Genomic DNA, 15,660 nt, shown 5'->3' with positions numbered 1-15,660 from the left:
TTAAGGTTAGGGTTAAGGTTAGGGTTAAGGTTAGGGTTAAGGTTAAGGTTAGGGTTAGGGTTAGGGTTAGGGTTATGACTCTGAAGGAGAAGAAACAACAGAATGTCTTCCTTTCCATTTCAACCAATAAAAGGCCAGTACACAACGGGGGAATCATGTACTAAAAACACCCACTGAGGTACCATTTGTCTCACATGCCTCACTCCGACTGAGGAGCACATTTTAACAGCATCATTACAGTTGACGTTAAAAGCCGTTTCGAACAAGGAGTGTAATTGCTGGCTGTAATTTAAGTGTCAGTCGATGAAAGAGGCATTATAACAAGGGAGAAGAAGATGTTGTAAATGCATTGATAACCCCCTCCATCACTCCCTCACTCACTCCCTCACTCACTCCCTCCTTGTAATGGAGTACGGACAACAAGATAACATGGTGTTGAAGTTGATTGATGACATGCGCTCTCTGTGCTACGTTGTTTAAGGTGATGGGGGTGTTCTTTATGAGGTGGCGTGTGTGTGTGTGTGTGTGTTTAATAGGATGATACAGAACATTAAGCAGGTGATGGTCAGGATCAGCGATCACTAATGATGACAACATTATAGTCCTGGAACGACAAAGAATAGATGGAGGGAGCTGAAGCTTTATAGATGTATGGAAGGAAGGATGGAAAAGGAAGGAAGGAAGGAAGGAAGGAAGGAAGGAAGGAAGGAAGGAAGGAAGGAAGGAAGGAAGGAAGGAAGGAAGGAAGGAACAGTCAGATATTTAGGGAAAAGTCAGTTCCTGCAGATGAGCTAAGTGTCTTTCCCTGTAGTCTTTCTACCTAATCCTTTCCTCACATACGAGAGTGTGAGAAGGAAAGACAGAGTTTGAATATTTCAATATGAAATAAATAAAATGTCCCTATGGGATGGAGGTCAGGTATTGCCATTTTTGCACTCTGCCAGCCATTGTGACTTTCATGAATAATGTAGAGCTAGCTATAAGCCAGCTGTCTTCATATACAATACCATGGTGGATTTAGTGTACCTGTGATATGAACCTGTCGGACTCTGTGTCATAACACAAGACATCGATCTGAGAATATATTCCTTTCCCTCCCGATAGTTCTCTGAGACCTAGATTCTGAAAACCAGTCAATGTGTTTCTGTCTGTAGTGTTTTCACAGGATGAAACAGGACACACACACACACACAACATTGTCTACACAGTGTTTTAACAGGACATTTCTATAAGCAGTGTAGAGATTTGGAGAGAAGCATCCACCTGAATAAGAAAGCTGTGATATTGAAGGAATAAAGCGTTTGTATTCTGTAAATGTATTCCGTCTGTCTGTCTGAAACCCAATACAATTATTTCCTTAAGGGATTTGTGGTATGACGTGTGACACACAAATACTCATGTGTAAAAGGATAACATGATTTATAATTTGAGCATACTTCCTTTTTGAGGTGTGTAACCTCCAGGTACGTCCCTGTGTTACGCCTTCCCCTTCCCCCAGGCACCTTGACCTTTGAGAAACAACTTCTGTTTGTTTGTGTAGCTCTGTATGATTCATATATCTTGTTTAATATGATTCATATATCTTGTTTAATATGATTCATATATCTTGTTTAATATGATTCATATATCTTGTTTAATATGATTCATATATCTTGTTTAATATGATTCATATATCTTGTTTAATAGAATTCATATATATTGTTTAATATGATTCATATATCTTGTTTAATAGAATTCATATATATTGTTTAATATAATTACAAAATCTTGTTTAATATGATTCATATATCTCGTTTAATATGATTCATATATCTTGTTTAATATGATTCATATATCTCGTTTAATATTATTCATATATCTTGTTTAATATGATTCATATATCTTGTTTAATATGATTCATATATCTCGTTTAATATGATTCATATATCTCGTTTAATATGATTCATATATCTCGTTTAATATGATTCATATATCTCGTTTAATATGATTCATATATCTCGTTTAATATGATTCATATATCTCGTTTAATATGATTCATATATCTCGTTTAATATGATTTATATATCTCGTTTAATATGATTCATATAACTCGTTTAATATGATTCATATAACTTGTTTAATATGATTCATATATCTCGTTTAATATGATTCATATATCTTGTTTAATATGATGTTGTGTAATTATTTATTCATAGTCATAAGCCTACATGCGCTAGTAGGATTACGTAATTAAAAAACAAAACATTAATCAATTCATTAAATTACTAAATGTTGATTAAAACAGAGAAACACTTATATGATACAAGCCTACAACAGCGTGGATGGATGGTTTGAAGAACAAGAAAACAAACCATTTTAAATGTATTCATAGCTTCCTGACCAGCATTAGTAATTTGTATTCAGCATGCCTCTACAACGCTGCTAATTTAGAAACCTTTCTTCTTGGACAATGGACCGGGTGATTATCAGTGTGAGTATCCCAAACAGCACCCTATTTCCTATTTAGTGCACTACTTTTGACCAGGGCCCATAGGTCAAAAGTAGCCATTTGGGATGCAGAAAATGTTCGGATGAATCCCTAACAACCATGCCTGCTGCTTCCTCTAGTCTGAACAAATGGAACAATTATCATATCTGATTATGACAGGGACATGCAGCAATAAATCAACATTAAACTATGTAAATCGTGATGTCTTCTTTTGAGTTTGAATACAGTCATTTTTTAGCCTGCATTTAGCGCAAGGGCATGGTGCGCGTCAGCCGATAGGTTGTCTGCAATCCACTTCCCGTTCTTGTGGCATCAGTCACGTAACCGCTCATAATTTCACCTCAATAAAAAACAGACTAATGGACGTCTGCATGAATCAGGAGAATTTTAATCTTATTTTTTTGGGAAGATGAGCACTTTCATTTATTATTCACTGTTTCTCAATATGAGAGCCAATCTTTCAATCCTACCCGCTAGGTACTTGTGGCAGGATTTGATCAGCATAAGCAATATTTGCATTTGAAGGTCAAAAGCGATCACTCCTTTTTTCTTTAAAATGTATTTGTGGAATAAGGATGGGGTAAGGAGGGATGCAGGGGTTAGTCTAGGATGTAAAACCTGTCATATATGGTGTTTGTTGTGATGTATTTCTGATGTATCTCAGTTTGATGGTAGTGTTTCTGATGCCAGTCCCACAATGCGCTGAGCCAACTCTGATGAAACCCTTTCTGAAGGAGGACAGGATCAATAATATAAACACTGTCTATCTAGCTCAGCACTAAGCCCTCTCTCTAAGATATCTCTCTCTCCTTCTCTCTCTCCTCTCTCTCCTTCTCTCTCTCCTTCTCTCTCTATTTGGCCCCCTCTCTCTTTCTTTCTTTCTTTCTCTCTCCATGACAACAGACTTAGTTACCCTCCATCCAACATCTATCAGATCATTCATCTGTGTCTCTTCACTTCTCTCCTCCAGTGCAGACGAGAGGTTTGATGCTACCTTCCACACCAATGTCCTGGTCAACTCCTCTGGATCCTGCCAGTACATTCCACCAGGTGGGTTACCAGGTCACGTTTAGCCATGTTCAATTCCAGGGGTTACTGGGTCGACATTCATGCTTTGAGGAGGGTCGCTTTAACCGAATGCTTAGCCACTATGAATCAGATATGTTCATTAACTTGAATGTATACTCAGCAATAGAAAATCGTCGGCAGAAATCAACAATGGCAAAACGTGAAAATGTCAAGACTGCCCTCTCCTCCTCTTCCTCCTCTTCCTCTTCCCCTTCCTCTTCCTCCTCCTCTCCTCCTTCCCTCCCCCAGGTCTCCTGAAGAGTACATGCTATATCGATGTCCGCTGGTTCCCCTTCGACGTCCAGAAGTGTGATCTGAAGTTTGGCTCGTGGACCTACAACGGCTGGCTGCTGGACCTCCAGATGCTGGATGTAGACATCTCCTCATACATCCCCAACGGGGAGTGGGACCTCGTGGGTAAGAGACATGGAGATCATGGGTCTCCCTGGAGGAAATGAGGTTAACGTTTTTTACAACAGAGTCGGTGGTAAACACTCCTCCTGGGGAGCTACTGGGCGTGCACGGTTTTGTTCCACACCACCACTAAGCAGACTGCATCGCTCTAGTCAAATCAATCTTTATTTATACAGTATGTTCCATACAAAGCCAGTGTTATCCAATGTGCATTACAGATCCTGTGCTTACAGTACATCTATAACAGAATGCAGCCCTGTTTTACCAGGTGTCTGCTTCCCATGCCTCTCTGATCCTGAGTGTTCTATCCCCTGGGCTAGACAGCCAATCATTGAGCCCGGTGTTACGACTCTTTCCTGCTTCTGTTTCAATTCCTGTTCCCCTGGGCTAGACAGCCAATCAATGTCCAGTTCTGAATGTGACCGAGCCAGGTGGTGTTAAAGGTCTCATCTCCTCCCTGAACTATGCTGTTCCCATCTCATGTCATCAATCTATCGTTGGATGGATGGTGGCAATGTGCCTCTGGTCTCAGATAGATGCCTCAATAGTGTTGGAATGCTAGTTGTGTAAAGTACTTAAGTAGAAATACTTTAATGTACTACTTAAGTAGTTTTTTGGGGGTATCTGTACTTTACTTTACTATTTACATTTTTGACAACTTTTACTTTTACTTCACTACATTCCTAAAGGAAATCATTTACTTTTCACTCTTTACATTTTCCCTGACACCCAAAATTACTTACATGTTGAATGCTTAGCAGGACAGGAAAATTGTCCAAATCACACACTTATCAAGAGAACATCCCTGGTCATCCCTTCTGCCTCTGATCTGGCGGACTCACTAAACACGAATGCTTTGTTTGTAAATTATCTCTAAGTGTTGGAGTGTGCCCCTGGCTTTCCGTAAATTTAAAATACAAGACAATGGTGCCGTCTGGTTTGCTTAATATAAAGAATTTGAAATGATTTATACTTTTACCTTTTACTTTTGATACTTAAGTATATTTTAGCAGTACATTTACTCTTGATACTTAAGTATATTTAGAAGCAGATATTTTTAGACTACATTATTTTACTGGGTGACTTTCACTTTTACTTGAGTCATTTTCTATTAAGGTATCTTTACTTTTACTAAAGTATGACAGTTAGGTACTTTTTCCACCACTGGGGAATGCAGGCTTGGCCTGTGACTGCCTGATGTCTTTTTAGGCAGGCACACACACACACACACACACACATCCCCATCCCCTCCCCCACAAACCCAGTACCCAGCTGGCTGTAGGTAACCAGGGGGGTGTGGAGAGACAGCTGGCCCAGGAACGGCTCACTAGATTGGGGCACGGCAGCTAACAGGCTCCTCTCCAGACAGAGCCCTGGTGCCTCTGCCAGACAAGGTGCCATCCTGGGGCTCTGTTTAGTGATAGGACCCTTGGTTACTGTCCTAAACACACACATGTATACACGCACACACACACACACACACACACACACACACAGACAGACAAACTGTTTAAAAGAATGTTAGGTTTTAATCAGTTAAAAGAATGACACTTACGTTGAAGTGATGAGTCTGAAATCCTCAAACCCACTAACCAATCAGTGCTCTGCTGGATGTCCTACAATGATTAAAGCCCATCAGAGTAATTGAACCATTTCATTTTCTCCTTGACACACACACACACACACACACACACACACACACCCACACATACACACACACACCCACACACACATGCGCACACACACACAAACACACATTGCCCATACATACATACATACATACATACATACATACATACATACATACACACACCCCTCTAATTATCAGTGGCTACACTCTGTGGCGGTGGAAAGTATTGACCACAGATATAAAACAGATTAACACTGGGTCTGTCCCAAATGGTACCCTATTTTCTATGTAGTGCACTACTTTTGACCAGGGCCCATAGGGAGTACTATGTAGGGAGTAGGGGGGCATTTGTGGGAGAGCCACTGTTTGGTTTCTATTCCTTTAAAGTGAATTGTATTTCACTTTATCTTGATGGTTTGTGTCAGTATGTTTTAATCTCACCTTGACTTTGGTACTGAAATGGGAGACATTGATTTGTCTCACAAAGTGGCAGTTAGTGACAGAGAAGAGAAGCGGCACCAAAGTGTAATCAGAGAACGTTGAGACAAGATGTGATGGGTATTGATGACCGAGGGGATCAGACACTGTTCAGACAAGCTGGTCTGAGACACACACACACACTCTGACACACTAAGACACACTCAGACAGACACACACACACACACACACACACACACACACACACACACACACACACACACACACACCTGTCCGTCTGTCTGGCGGGGACCATTGTGCGATATTGATATATGGGCATTAGATATACATTACAGAGAGTGAGGCAGGAGACACACTACAGAATAAATATACCAAGGACAAAGTGCATTATGAGATTAATCTCAACATCAATCTGATATTTAGTTTGTGGTCATTTGGAAAAGTGGAAGTTTTCTGACAGTTTATGAAGGTCATTTTTGCCTCAAGCATAACTTGTCTTGGCATCGGCTGTAGGCACAACCCTATCTTTGGTTTTACCTTATCAGAAAGTTGCATTACAGTGCTATGAAAAAGTATTTGCCCCCATTCAAATTTTCTCTAATTTTGCATATTTGTGATACTGAATGTTACCAGATCTTCAACCAAAACCTAATATTAGATAAAGGGAACATAAGTGAACAAATAACACAACAATTACATATTTATTTTCATTTATTTCATAAACAAAGTTATGCAACACCCAATTCCCCTGTGTGAAAAAGTAATTGCCCCCTTATACTCAATAACTGGTTGTGCCACCTTTAGCTGCAATGACTCCAACCAAATGCTTCCTGTAGTTGTTGATCAGTCTCTCACGTCGCTGTGGAGGAATTTTTGCCCACTTTTCCATGCAGAACTGCAGTCCTGCCACAACATCTCCATTGGGATTAGGTCTGGACTTTGACTAAGCCATTCTAAAACTTCCAATTTGTTGCTTTTTAGCAATTTTCATGTAGACTTGATTGTGTGTTTTGGATCATTGTCTTGCTGCATGACCCAGCTGCGCTTCAGCTTCAGCTCACAGACGGATGGCCTGACATTCTCCTGTAGAATTCTCTGATATAGAGAAGAATTCATAGTTCCTTCTATTAAGGCAAGTCGTCCAGGTCCTGAGGCAGCAAAGCATCCCCAAACCATCACACCACCACCACCATGCTTGACCTTTGGTATGATGTTCTTACTGTGGAATGCAGAGTTTGGTTTTCGCCAGGCATTACTGGAACCATGTCGTCCAAAAAGTTATACTTTTGAATCATCTGTCCATAGAATGTTCTTCCAAGAGTCTTGATGATCATCCAGGTGCTTTTTGGCAAACTTGAGTCAACTTTTTGGACGAGATGGGTCCCATTATGCCTGGCGAAACCCAAACACTGCATTCCACAGTAAGAACATCATACCAAAGGTCAAGCATGGTGGTGGTGGTGTGATGGTTTGGGGATGCTTTGCTGCCTCAGGACCTGGACGACTTGCCTTAATAGAAGGAACTATGAATTCTTCTCTATATCAGAGAATTCTACAGGAGAATGTCAGACCATCCGTCTGTGAGCTGAAGCTGAAGCGCAGCTGGGTCATGCAGCAAGACAATGATCCAAAACACACAATCAAGTCTACATGAAAATTGCTAAAAAGCAACAAATTGGAAGTTTTGGAATGGCCTAGTCGAAGTCCAGACCTAATCCCAATTTAGATGTTGTAGCAGGACTTGAAACGAGCAGTTCATGCTTGAAAACCCACACGTCACTGAGTTAAAGCAGTTCTGCATGGAAGAGTGGGCCAAAATTCCTCCACAGCGGCGTGAGAGACTGATCAACAACTACAGGAAGCATTTGGTTGGAGTCATTGCAGCTAAAGGTGGCACAACCAGTTATTGAGTATAAGGGGGCAATTACTTTTTCACACAGGGGAATTGGGTGTTGCATAACTTTGTTTATGAAATAAATATGTAATTGTTGTGTTCTTTGTTCACTTATGTTCCCTTTATCTAATATTAGGTTTTGGTTGAAGATCTGATAACATTCAGTATCACAAATATGCAAAATTAGAGAAAATTAGAAAGGGGGCAAATACTTTTTCATAGCACTGTATATGAAGCCTAAAGGTCATCTCACAATGCCAGACTTTGCAGAATGCTGGAAATCGGAGTTCATCTCAAATCTGATGGAGTTGTTAATGTGTTATGTAATCGTTGTGTGCTTCTAACCCCTCCTCCCTCCTCCTCCCTCCTCCCCCCTCCTCCTCCTCCTCCTCCTCCCAGGTGTCCCAGTGAAGCGTAACGAGCTGTATTATGACTGCTGTAAGGAGCCTTACCCTGACGTCACCTTCACTGTCACCATGAGGAGGAGAACACTGTACTACGGTCTCAATCTCCTCATCCCCTGTGTCCTCATCTCTGGTCTGGCTCTGCTGGTCTTCCTGCTTCCTGCAGACTCTGGAGAGAAGATCTCCCTGGGTGAGAGGACGATTACACACACAGAGACACACACACAGAGACACACACACAGAGACACACACAGAGACACACACACAGAGACACACACAGAGACACACACACAGAGACACACATAGAGACACACACAGAGACACACACAGAGACACACACAGAGACACACACAGAGACACACACAGAGACACACACAGAGACACACACACAGAGACACACACACAGAGACACACACACACAGACACACACACAGAGACACACACAGAGACACACACAGAGACACACACAGAGACACACACAGAGACACACACAGAGACACACACAGAGACACACACAGAGACACACACAGACACACACACAGACACACACACAGAGACACACACAGAGACACACACAGACACACACACAGAGACACACACAGAGACACACACAGAGACACACACAGAGACACACACAGAGACACACACAGAGACACACACAGAGACACACACAGACACACACACAGACACACATCATTCTGTGAGGACACTGCGGGCGCAGCGTAGACTAATCCTTTTATTTTCCTTCCTTTATGCTAATTCTGACATTATGCTTTGAATTAGGCTTTATGCCAACCAGTATTCTAATAAGGCTTTATGCCAACCAGTATTCTAATAAGGCTTTATGCCAACCAGTATTCTAATAAGGCTTTATGCCAACCAGTATTCTAATAATGCCAACCATTATTCTAATAAGGCTTTATGCCAACCAGTATTCTAATAAGGCTTTATGCCAACCAGTATTCTAATAATGCCAACCAGTATTCTAATAAGGCTTTATGCCAACCAGTATTCTAATAAGGCTTTATGCCAACCAGTATTCTAATAATGCCAACCATTATTCTAATAAGGCTTTATGCCAACCAGTATTCTAATAAGGCTTTATGCCAACCAGTATTCTAATAATGCCAACCAGTATTCTAATAAGGCTTTATGCCAACCAGTATTCTAATAAGGCTTTATGCCAACCAGTATTCTAATAATGCCAACCAGTATTCTAATAAGGCTTTATGCCAACCAGTATTCTAATAAGGCTTTATGCCAACCAGTATTCTAATAAGGCTTTATGCCAACCAGTATTCTAATAAGGCTTCATGCCAACCAGTATTCTAATAATGCCAACCAGTATTCTAATAAGGCTTTATGCCAACCAGTATTCTAATAAGGCTTTATGCCAACCAGTATTCTAATAAGGCTTTATGCCAACCAGTATTCTAATAAGGCTTTATGCCAACCAGTATTCTAATAAGGCTTTATGGCAACCAGTATTCTAATAATGCCAACCATTATTCTAATAAGGCTTTATGCCAACCAGTATTCTAATAAGGCTTTATGCCAACCAGTATTCTAATAAGGCTTTATGCCAACCAGTATTCTAATAAGGCTTTATGGCAACCAGTATTCTAATAATGCCAACCATTATTCTAATAAGGCTTTATGCCAACCAGTATTCTAATAAGGCTTTATGCCAACCAGTATTCTAATAATGCCAACCAGTATTCTAATAAGGCTTTATGCCAACCAGTATTCTAATAAGGCTTTATGCCAACCAGTATTCTAATAATGCCAACCAGTATTCTAATAAGGCTTTATGCCAACCAGTATTCTAATAAGGCTTTATGCCAACCAGTATTCTAATAAGGCTTTATGCCAACCAGTATTCTAATAAGGCTTCATGCCAACCAGTATTCTAATAATGCCAACCAGTATTCTAATAAGGCTTTATGCCAACCAGTATTCTAATAAGGCTTTATGCCAACCAGTATTCTAATAAGGCTTTATGCCAACCAGTATTCTAATAAGGCTTTATGCCAACCAGTATTCTAATAAGGCTTTATGGCAACCAGTATTCTAATAAGGCTTTATGCCAACCAGTATTCTAATAAGGCTTTATGCCAACCAGTATTCTAATAAGGCTTTATGCCAACCAGTATTCTAATAAGGCTTTATGCCAACCAGTATTCTAATAAGGCTTTATGCCAACCAGTATTCTAATAAGGCTTTATGCCAACCAGTATTCTAATAAGGCTTTATGGCAACCAGTATTCTAATAAGGCTTTATGGTTGAAAGACATAAAAGCTATACCTCTGCCTGACTGACTGCCTGACTAACCGACCCCACCATATCTTGGTTGAAAGACATGAAAGCTATAACACGGATCCAAAGCTATTCCTCTGACAGTAGAGGTTTATTATCCCCCTCACCCCCTTTTCTATTTCACTGACACCTCTCTCTCTCTCTCTCTCTCTCTCTCTCTCTCTCTCTCTCTCTCTCTCTCTCTCTCTCTCTCTCTCTCTCTCTCTCTCTCTCTCTCTCTCTCTCTCTCTCTCTCTCTCTCTGTCGGTCTCTCTCTCTCTCTCTCTCTCTCTCTGTCTCTCTCTCTCCTCTCTCTCCCCCCACCCTTCTGCCTCTCTACCCTCCCCCTCCCTCTCTCCCCCAGGTATCACTGTCTTGCTGTCTCTGACTGTCTTCATGTTGCTGGTAGCAGAAATCATGCCGGCTACGTCAGACTCTGTTCCTCTCATCGGTAAAGTATTGTCCACCTATTGACTCATTAGTGATTTATTGAGGGCTTGAGTTTTGTAGAAACACTATTGTATTTGTTATGATGACGCTCATCCAAGTTGTGAATTGATTGGTGGTTCAACATCATCAATAGATACCAAGCTAAATCATGACACAAATTCAAGCTCACGTGTTCCTTATTTAGATCTGTTTGCTATGCCCATCTTTCTTTCAGTGGAGGCTGCTGAGGGGAGGACGACTCATAACAATGGCTGGAATGGAGTGAATGGAATGGGATCAAACACATGTTCTGGATACCATTCCATTATACTCCACTCCAGCCATTATTATGAGTTATTTTTCATTTTAATTTTCGTCATTTGCAGACGCTCTTATCCAGCGTCTGCAAATGACGAAAAATTGGTGCATTCAAATTGGTGCATTCACCTTATGATAGCCACTTTACAATATGTTATTATTTATTTTTATTTTTTTTTGGGGGGTAGAAGGATTACTTTATCCTATCCCAGTCGTCCTCCCCTCAGCAGCCTCCACTGCTTTCTCGGTAAGATGACCACACACAGTTAAGTACAGAATAGCCCCTCATTAACCCAGTGTAATACCCCACGACCTAACATCTCCCAAAATATGGTTTCCACACCACACAGGTTAGTCGTATTACAACATTAAGGTGTTCTGGAGGGTTTTCCCTTCTAGCAGACCAGATTTACCTCAGGCTTTAATCAGCTAGACATGAAGTGTCTTTACCCAGACAGGAAGTGTAGAAGGAACAACATGACTGCTTCCCAAATGACACCATATTGCCTATTTAGTGCACTACTTTTGACCATAGGGCTGTGGTCAAAAGTAGTGCACTATGTAGGGAATAGGGTGCCAGTACATGATTGATGGTAGGAATCAATACCCAGGAGGATGAAAGAGAGGAGGAGACGTTGATAGAATGAAGAGCTCAGAGGGCTGACAGGGTGTTAGGGATGTCACCACCTCAGGCAGACAGGTGGTTACTGTTCTTATCTTCTGTTAAAATGCCTCTCTCTGTCTGTCTCTCTCTCTCTCTCTCTCTCTGTCTCTCTCTCTCTCTCTGTCTCTCTCTCTCTCTGTCTCGCTGTCTCTCTCTCTCTCTCTCTCTCTCTCTCTCTGTCTCTCTCTCTCTCTCTCTCTCTGTCTCTCTCTCTCTCTCTGTCTCTCTCTCTCTGTCCCTGTCTCTCTGTCCCTGTCTCTCTCTCTCTCTGTTTCTCTCTCTCTCTCCGTCTGTCTCTCTCTCTCTCTCTGTGTCTCTCTCTCTCTGTCTCTGTCTCTCTCTCTCTCTGTCTCTGTCTCTCTCTCGGTCTCTCTCTCTCTCTCTCTCTCTCTCTCTCTCTCTCTCTGTCTGTGTCTCGCTCTTTCTCTCTCTCTTTCTCTTTCTTTCTCTCTCTTTCTACCTCTCTCACTCACTCTCTCTCTCTCTCTCTCTCTCTCTTCTACCTTTCCTCATCCCTCTCTTTAAGGTTGTTGGTATTCTCTAGGCATTTCTTACTGGACGGAGAGAGATGTGTGTGTGTGTGTTATTGTGTGTGTGTGTGTGGGTGTGTGTGTGTGTGTGTGTGTGTGTGTGTGTGTGTGCTTGGGCGTGCACATCAGTGCTATCTTTCTAGGGTCTATCTCTCTAGGGTTGCAAAATACCGTCAACTTTCAATAAATTCCCTGGTTTTCCAGAAATCCTGGTTGGAGGCTTCAGGATTTATTGCTTATTCCCTCATAATGCCGGGAATCCTCCAACCGGGATTTTGAGAAAAGCAGTGATTTTTGCAACCTTAGTCCTCTCTCCCAGCCCACAGCTCTGACTCACTGACTGGTGTTTGGCCCTCTGGCTACATGATAGTAATGCAATCACCCAGTCAGACATGAGTAACTACACCCCATGTTAACAATAAATAGTGTTGTGTTGACAACGTTCTTTTCGTTTTAATCCATGTTTATCATTTAAAACACGTGTACAGTACCTTAGTTTGCAGTAATCATTCATGTTGTATGTTTTGCTCTTAATCTACTACACAATACCTCAATGTTTTGAGCTCTGTACTTTATGTAAATGTGTTTTATTTCCTATGTTTCACAGGGCAGTACTTTTTAAGATGATGATTGTGGGTCAGTCATATCTATAATCTATAAACCCAGTACTGATCTATAGCTCTATGTTCCTGGCCAGTAGATTCCAGGGTTCTATCATCTATATCTCTATGTTCCTGGCCAGTTGATTCCAGGGTTCTATCATCTATATCTCTATGTTCCTGGCCAGTAGATTCCAGGGTTCTACGATTTATATTTATATGTGTTCCAGCCCACTACAATGATTTCCAATATTGATATCTATAATCTATATGTCTGTTGTTGCAGGCCAGTATTTTTCATTTGCCATGATGATCGTGGGTCTATCCCTCGTTGTCACGGTTCTCGTTCTACAGTTCCACCATCACGACCCTCACGGGGTAAAGATGCCTAAATGGGTAGGTAACCATGGTTACATTACATTTCCTGCCAAGCTCTTTGGGGTCATGTCCTCTTAACTGACCCCTTGAGTCGTAGAGTAATTCCGGTTCAAATGCTTAACCCTGTCTGACACGGAAAATACATTGCATTTCTCTTAATGGTCCTTCCCTCTGGTTGTGCTTGAGTAGAGGAATTGTAGAAGTCTAGGAGCAGTTCAAGTTCAGTTTGTTTGCCATTTGTATGAATTCACCAAGTCCGGTTCTGTAGTACCACTGGCTGTACATGCTTTTGTTTCAGTCTAGGAGGTTGGTCACAAGAAGATGGTGTCTACAACACCTTAGAATCATCTTAGAATCTCTTCAGTTCCTCCCCAAAGTGGGAGTTTTCAGAGGAAGTGGAAGTGTAATGTAAGAACAACAACACACAGTCAAATCCTGTCATACAAGAACACTAAAAATACATCTTACCCCAGGACACTTCACAAGAATGAGAGAGCAGCAAAAACCTTGCTGGGGTACAAGATCACTCCAAGGTCTTTGGTAGACAACTCATTGACTAGTCCTATGTCATCGTATCACACATCTTAAAGTGTCAGTCCACTTTCATCGAATATTCACAAGATCCTGTAGAGCCTGCTGCATTGGAACACAAAGTGGCTGTAGTTCAAAGTCAAGGAAGGCCTGTCATAGAGACAGCTCATTGACTAGTCCTATGTCATCGTAACATATGTCACTTCCTGAAGTGTCACTTCTGCCCTGGCAGACAAGACAGCACCTGAGGGGATGACTAGCTCTCACAGACAGGCCAGACATGTTTTAAACATTAACCATCTCCAGCCCCGTAGAGCCTCTCTGTGTCATAGTCTGCCTGTGTCCATCTGGAGACCTTGTCTATCTCTGACTATCCTTGTACATCTATGCCTCATAGCGTTATCTATGGCCATTTTTTCGTCAACAATGTAATAATGTGTTCATGACGTATGTGTTTTACTACTTTTTATATCGTAAACTTAATAAAATGTCCAAAATGTTTAATATCAGTTTAAACTGTCCCTTTCTGCCACCTCTCTCCCTTTGTCTTCACCTTTCCCCCCTCTCTCCCTTTTTCCCTCTCTCTCTCTTTCCTCACCCCTACCTCCACTACCCCACCTCTCTAGATGCGAGTCATCCTCCTCAACTGGTGCGCCTGGTTCCTCCGCATGAAGAAGCCTGGCGAGGAACGCAAGATGGCCGCCACCTCCACCCTCACCACCAACACCAATACTACAACCAGCTCCACCACAGGAGGCTACAAGTACTCCCACCCTCCCCCTCACCACGCCAGCACCAGCTCCATCCAGATGGGCTCCATCCCTGGGGGACAGCCCTCCAATACCTCAACCACCAACGGCAACATGAACCTGTACTTCGGCTACCACTCCATGGGTATGGGAGGGATGGGATCCATGGGGGGGTCTCACGATAACCCCTGCTGCCCACCTAGCAGTGACTCTTCTGGTGTTGGGGTCTGCAGTGGAGGGGGTGTGGGTGGTAGTCAGACCACAGGGACAGGTGGAACGTGTTCCCCCAACGAGGCGCTACTCTCCGACCGGGACGTGGGAATCTTCCGGAGGTTGATGGTGGACCAGATCCCTGAGATCGGGCGGATCCTGGAGGAAGTTCATTTTATCGCTCAGAGGTTCAGGGAGCAGGACGAGGGTGAGGCGGTCTGCAGCGAGTGGAAGTTTGCGGCGGCAGTCGTGGATCGTCTTTGTCTCGTGGCGTTCACGATCTTCTCCATTATCGGCACGTTCACCATCCTCATGTCCGCGCCCAACTTCCTAGAGGCTGTGACCAAGGATTACCTCACGTAATGTGGATTTTTATCTCGGCTGGCTAATCGGGCTAACGCTAACGAACACTGTAGCGAATTGGCTAATGGTAACTAGCACTTTAGCTATAATGCTAAACAATACAAACTACAAACTGTAGCTAACCGCCTCTACTCTGTGAAGCCACTGAAAACCACCTCCCATCGTTTTGAGATAAAATAATCTTTAGAGTTATAACTTATTATGACACCAGAACTTGGAACACATTTTACATTTTAGTCATTTAGCAGACGCTCTTA

The 15,660-nt window shown here is 42.1% G+C and overlaps 1 protein-coding gene across 1 annotated transcript in view; it reads left to right on the top strand.

Moving 5' to 3' along the window:
* The window catches only part of LOC121551908 (neuronal acetylcholine receptor subunit alpha-7-like), a 54,312-nt gene extending 38,652 nt beyond the window's left edge, over positions 1 to 15,660 (top strand). The window contains exons 5-10 of the mRNA XM_045210699.1: positions 3,459 to 3,538; positions 3,806 to 3,973; positions 8,332 to 8,526; positions 10,997 to 11,083; positions 13,459 to 13,568; positions 14,708 to 15,660. Of these exons, the coding sequence (XP_045066634.1) occupies positions 3,459 to 3,538; positions 3,806 to 3,973; positions 8,332 to 8,526; positions 10,997 to 11,083; positions 13,459 to 13,568; positions 14,708 to 15,403 (1,336 nt within the window). The 3' untranslated portion in view covers positions 15,404 to 15,660. The remainder of the gene's footprint in view (positions 1 to 3,458; positions 3,539 to 3,805; positions 3,974 to 8,331; positions 8,527 to 10,996; positions 11,084 to 13,458; positions 13,569 to 14,707) is intronic.

The sequence above is a fragment of the Coregonus clupeaformis genome, chromosome 35, assembly GCF_020615455.1.
Source record: "Coregonus clupeaformis isolate EN_2021a chromosome 35, ASM2061545v1, whole genome shotgun sequence".
NCBI lineage: Eukaryota > Metazoa > Chordata > Actinopteri > Salmoniformes > Salmonidae > Coregonus > Coregonus clupeaformis.
Note: the sequence above shows the minus strand (reverse complement) of the source record. Positions and strands in the feature narration are given on the sequence as shown.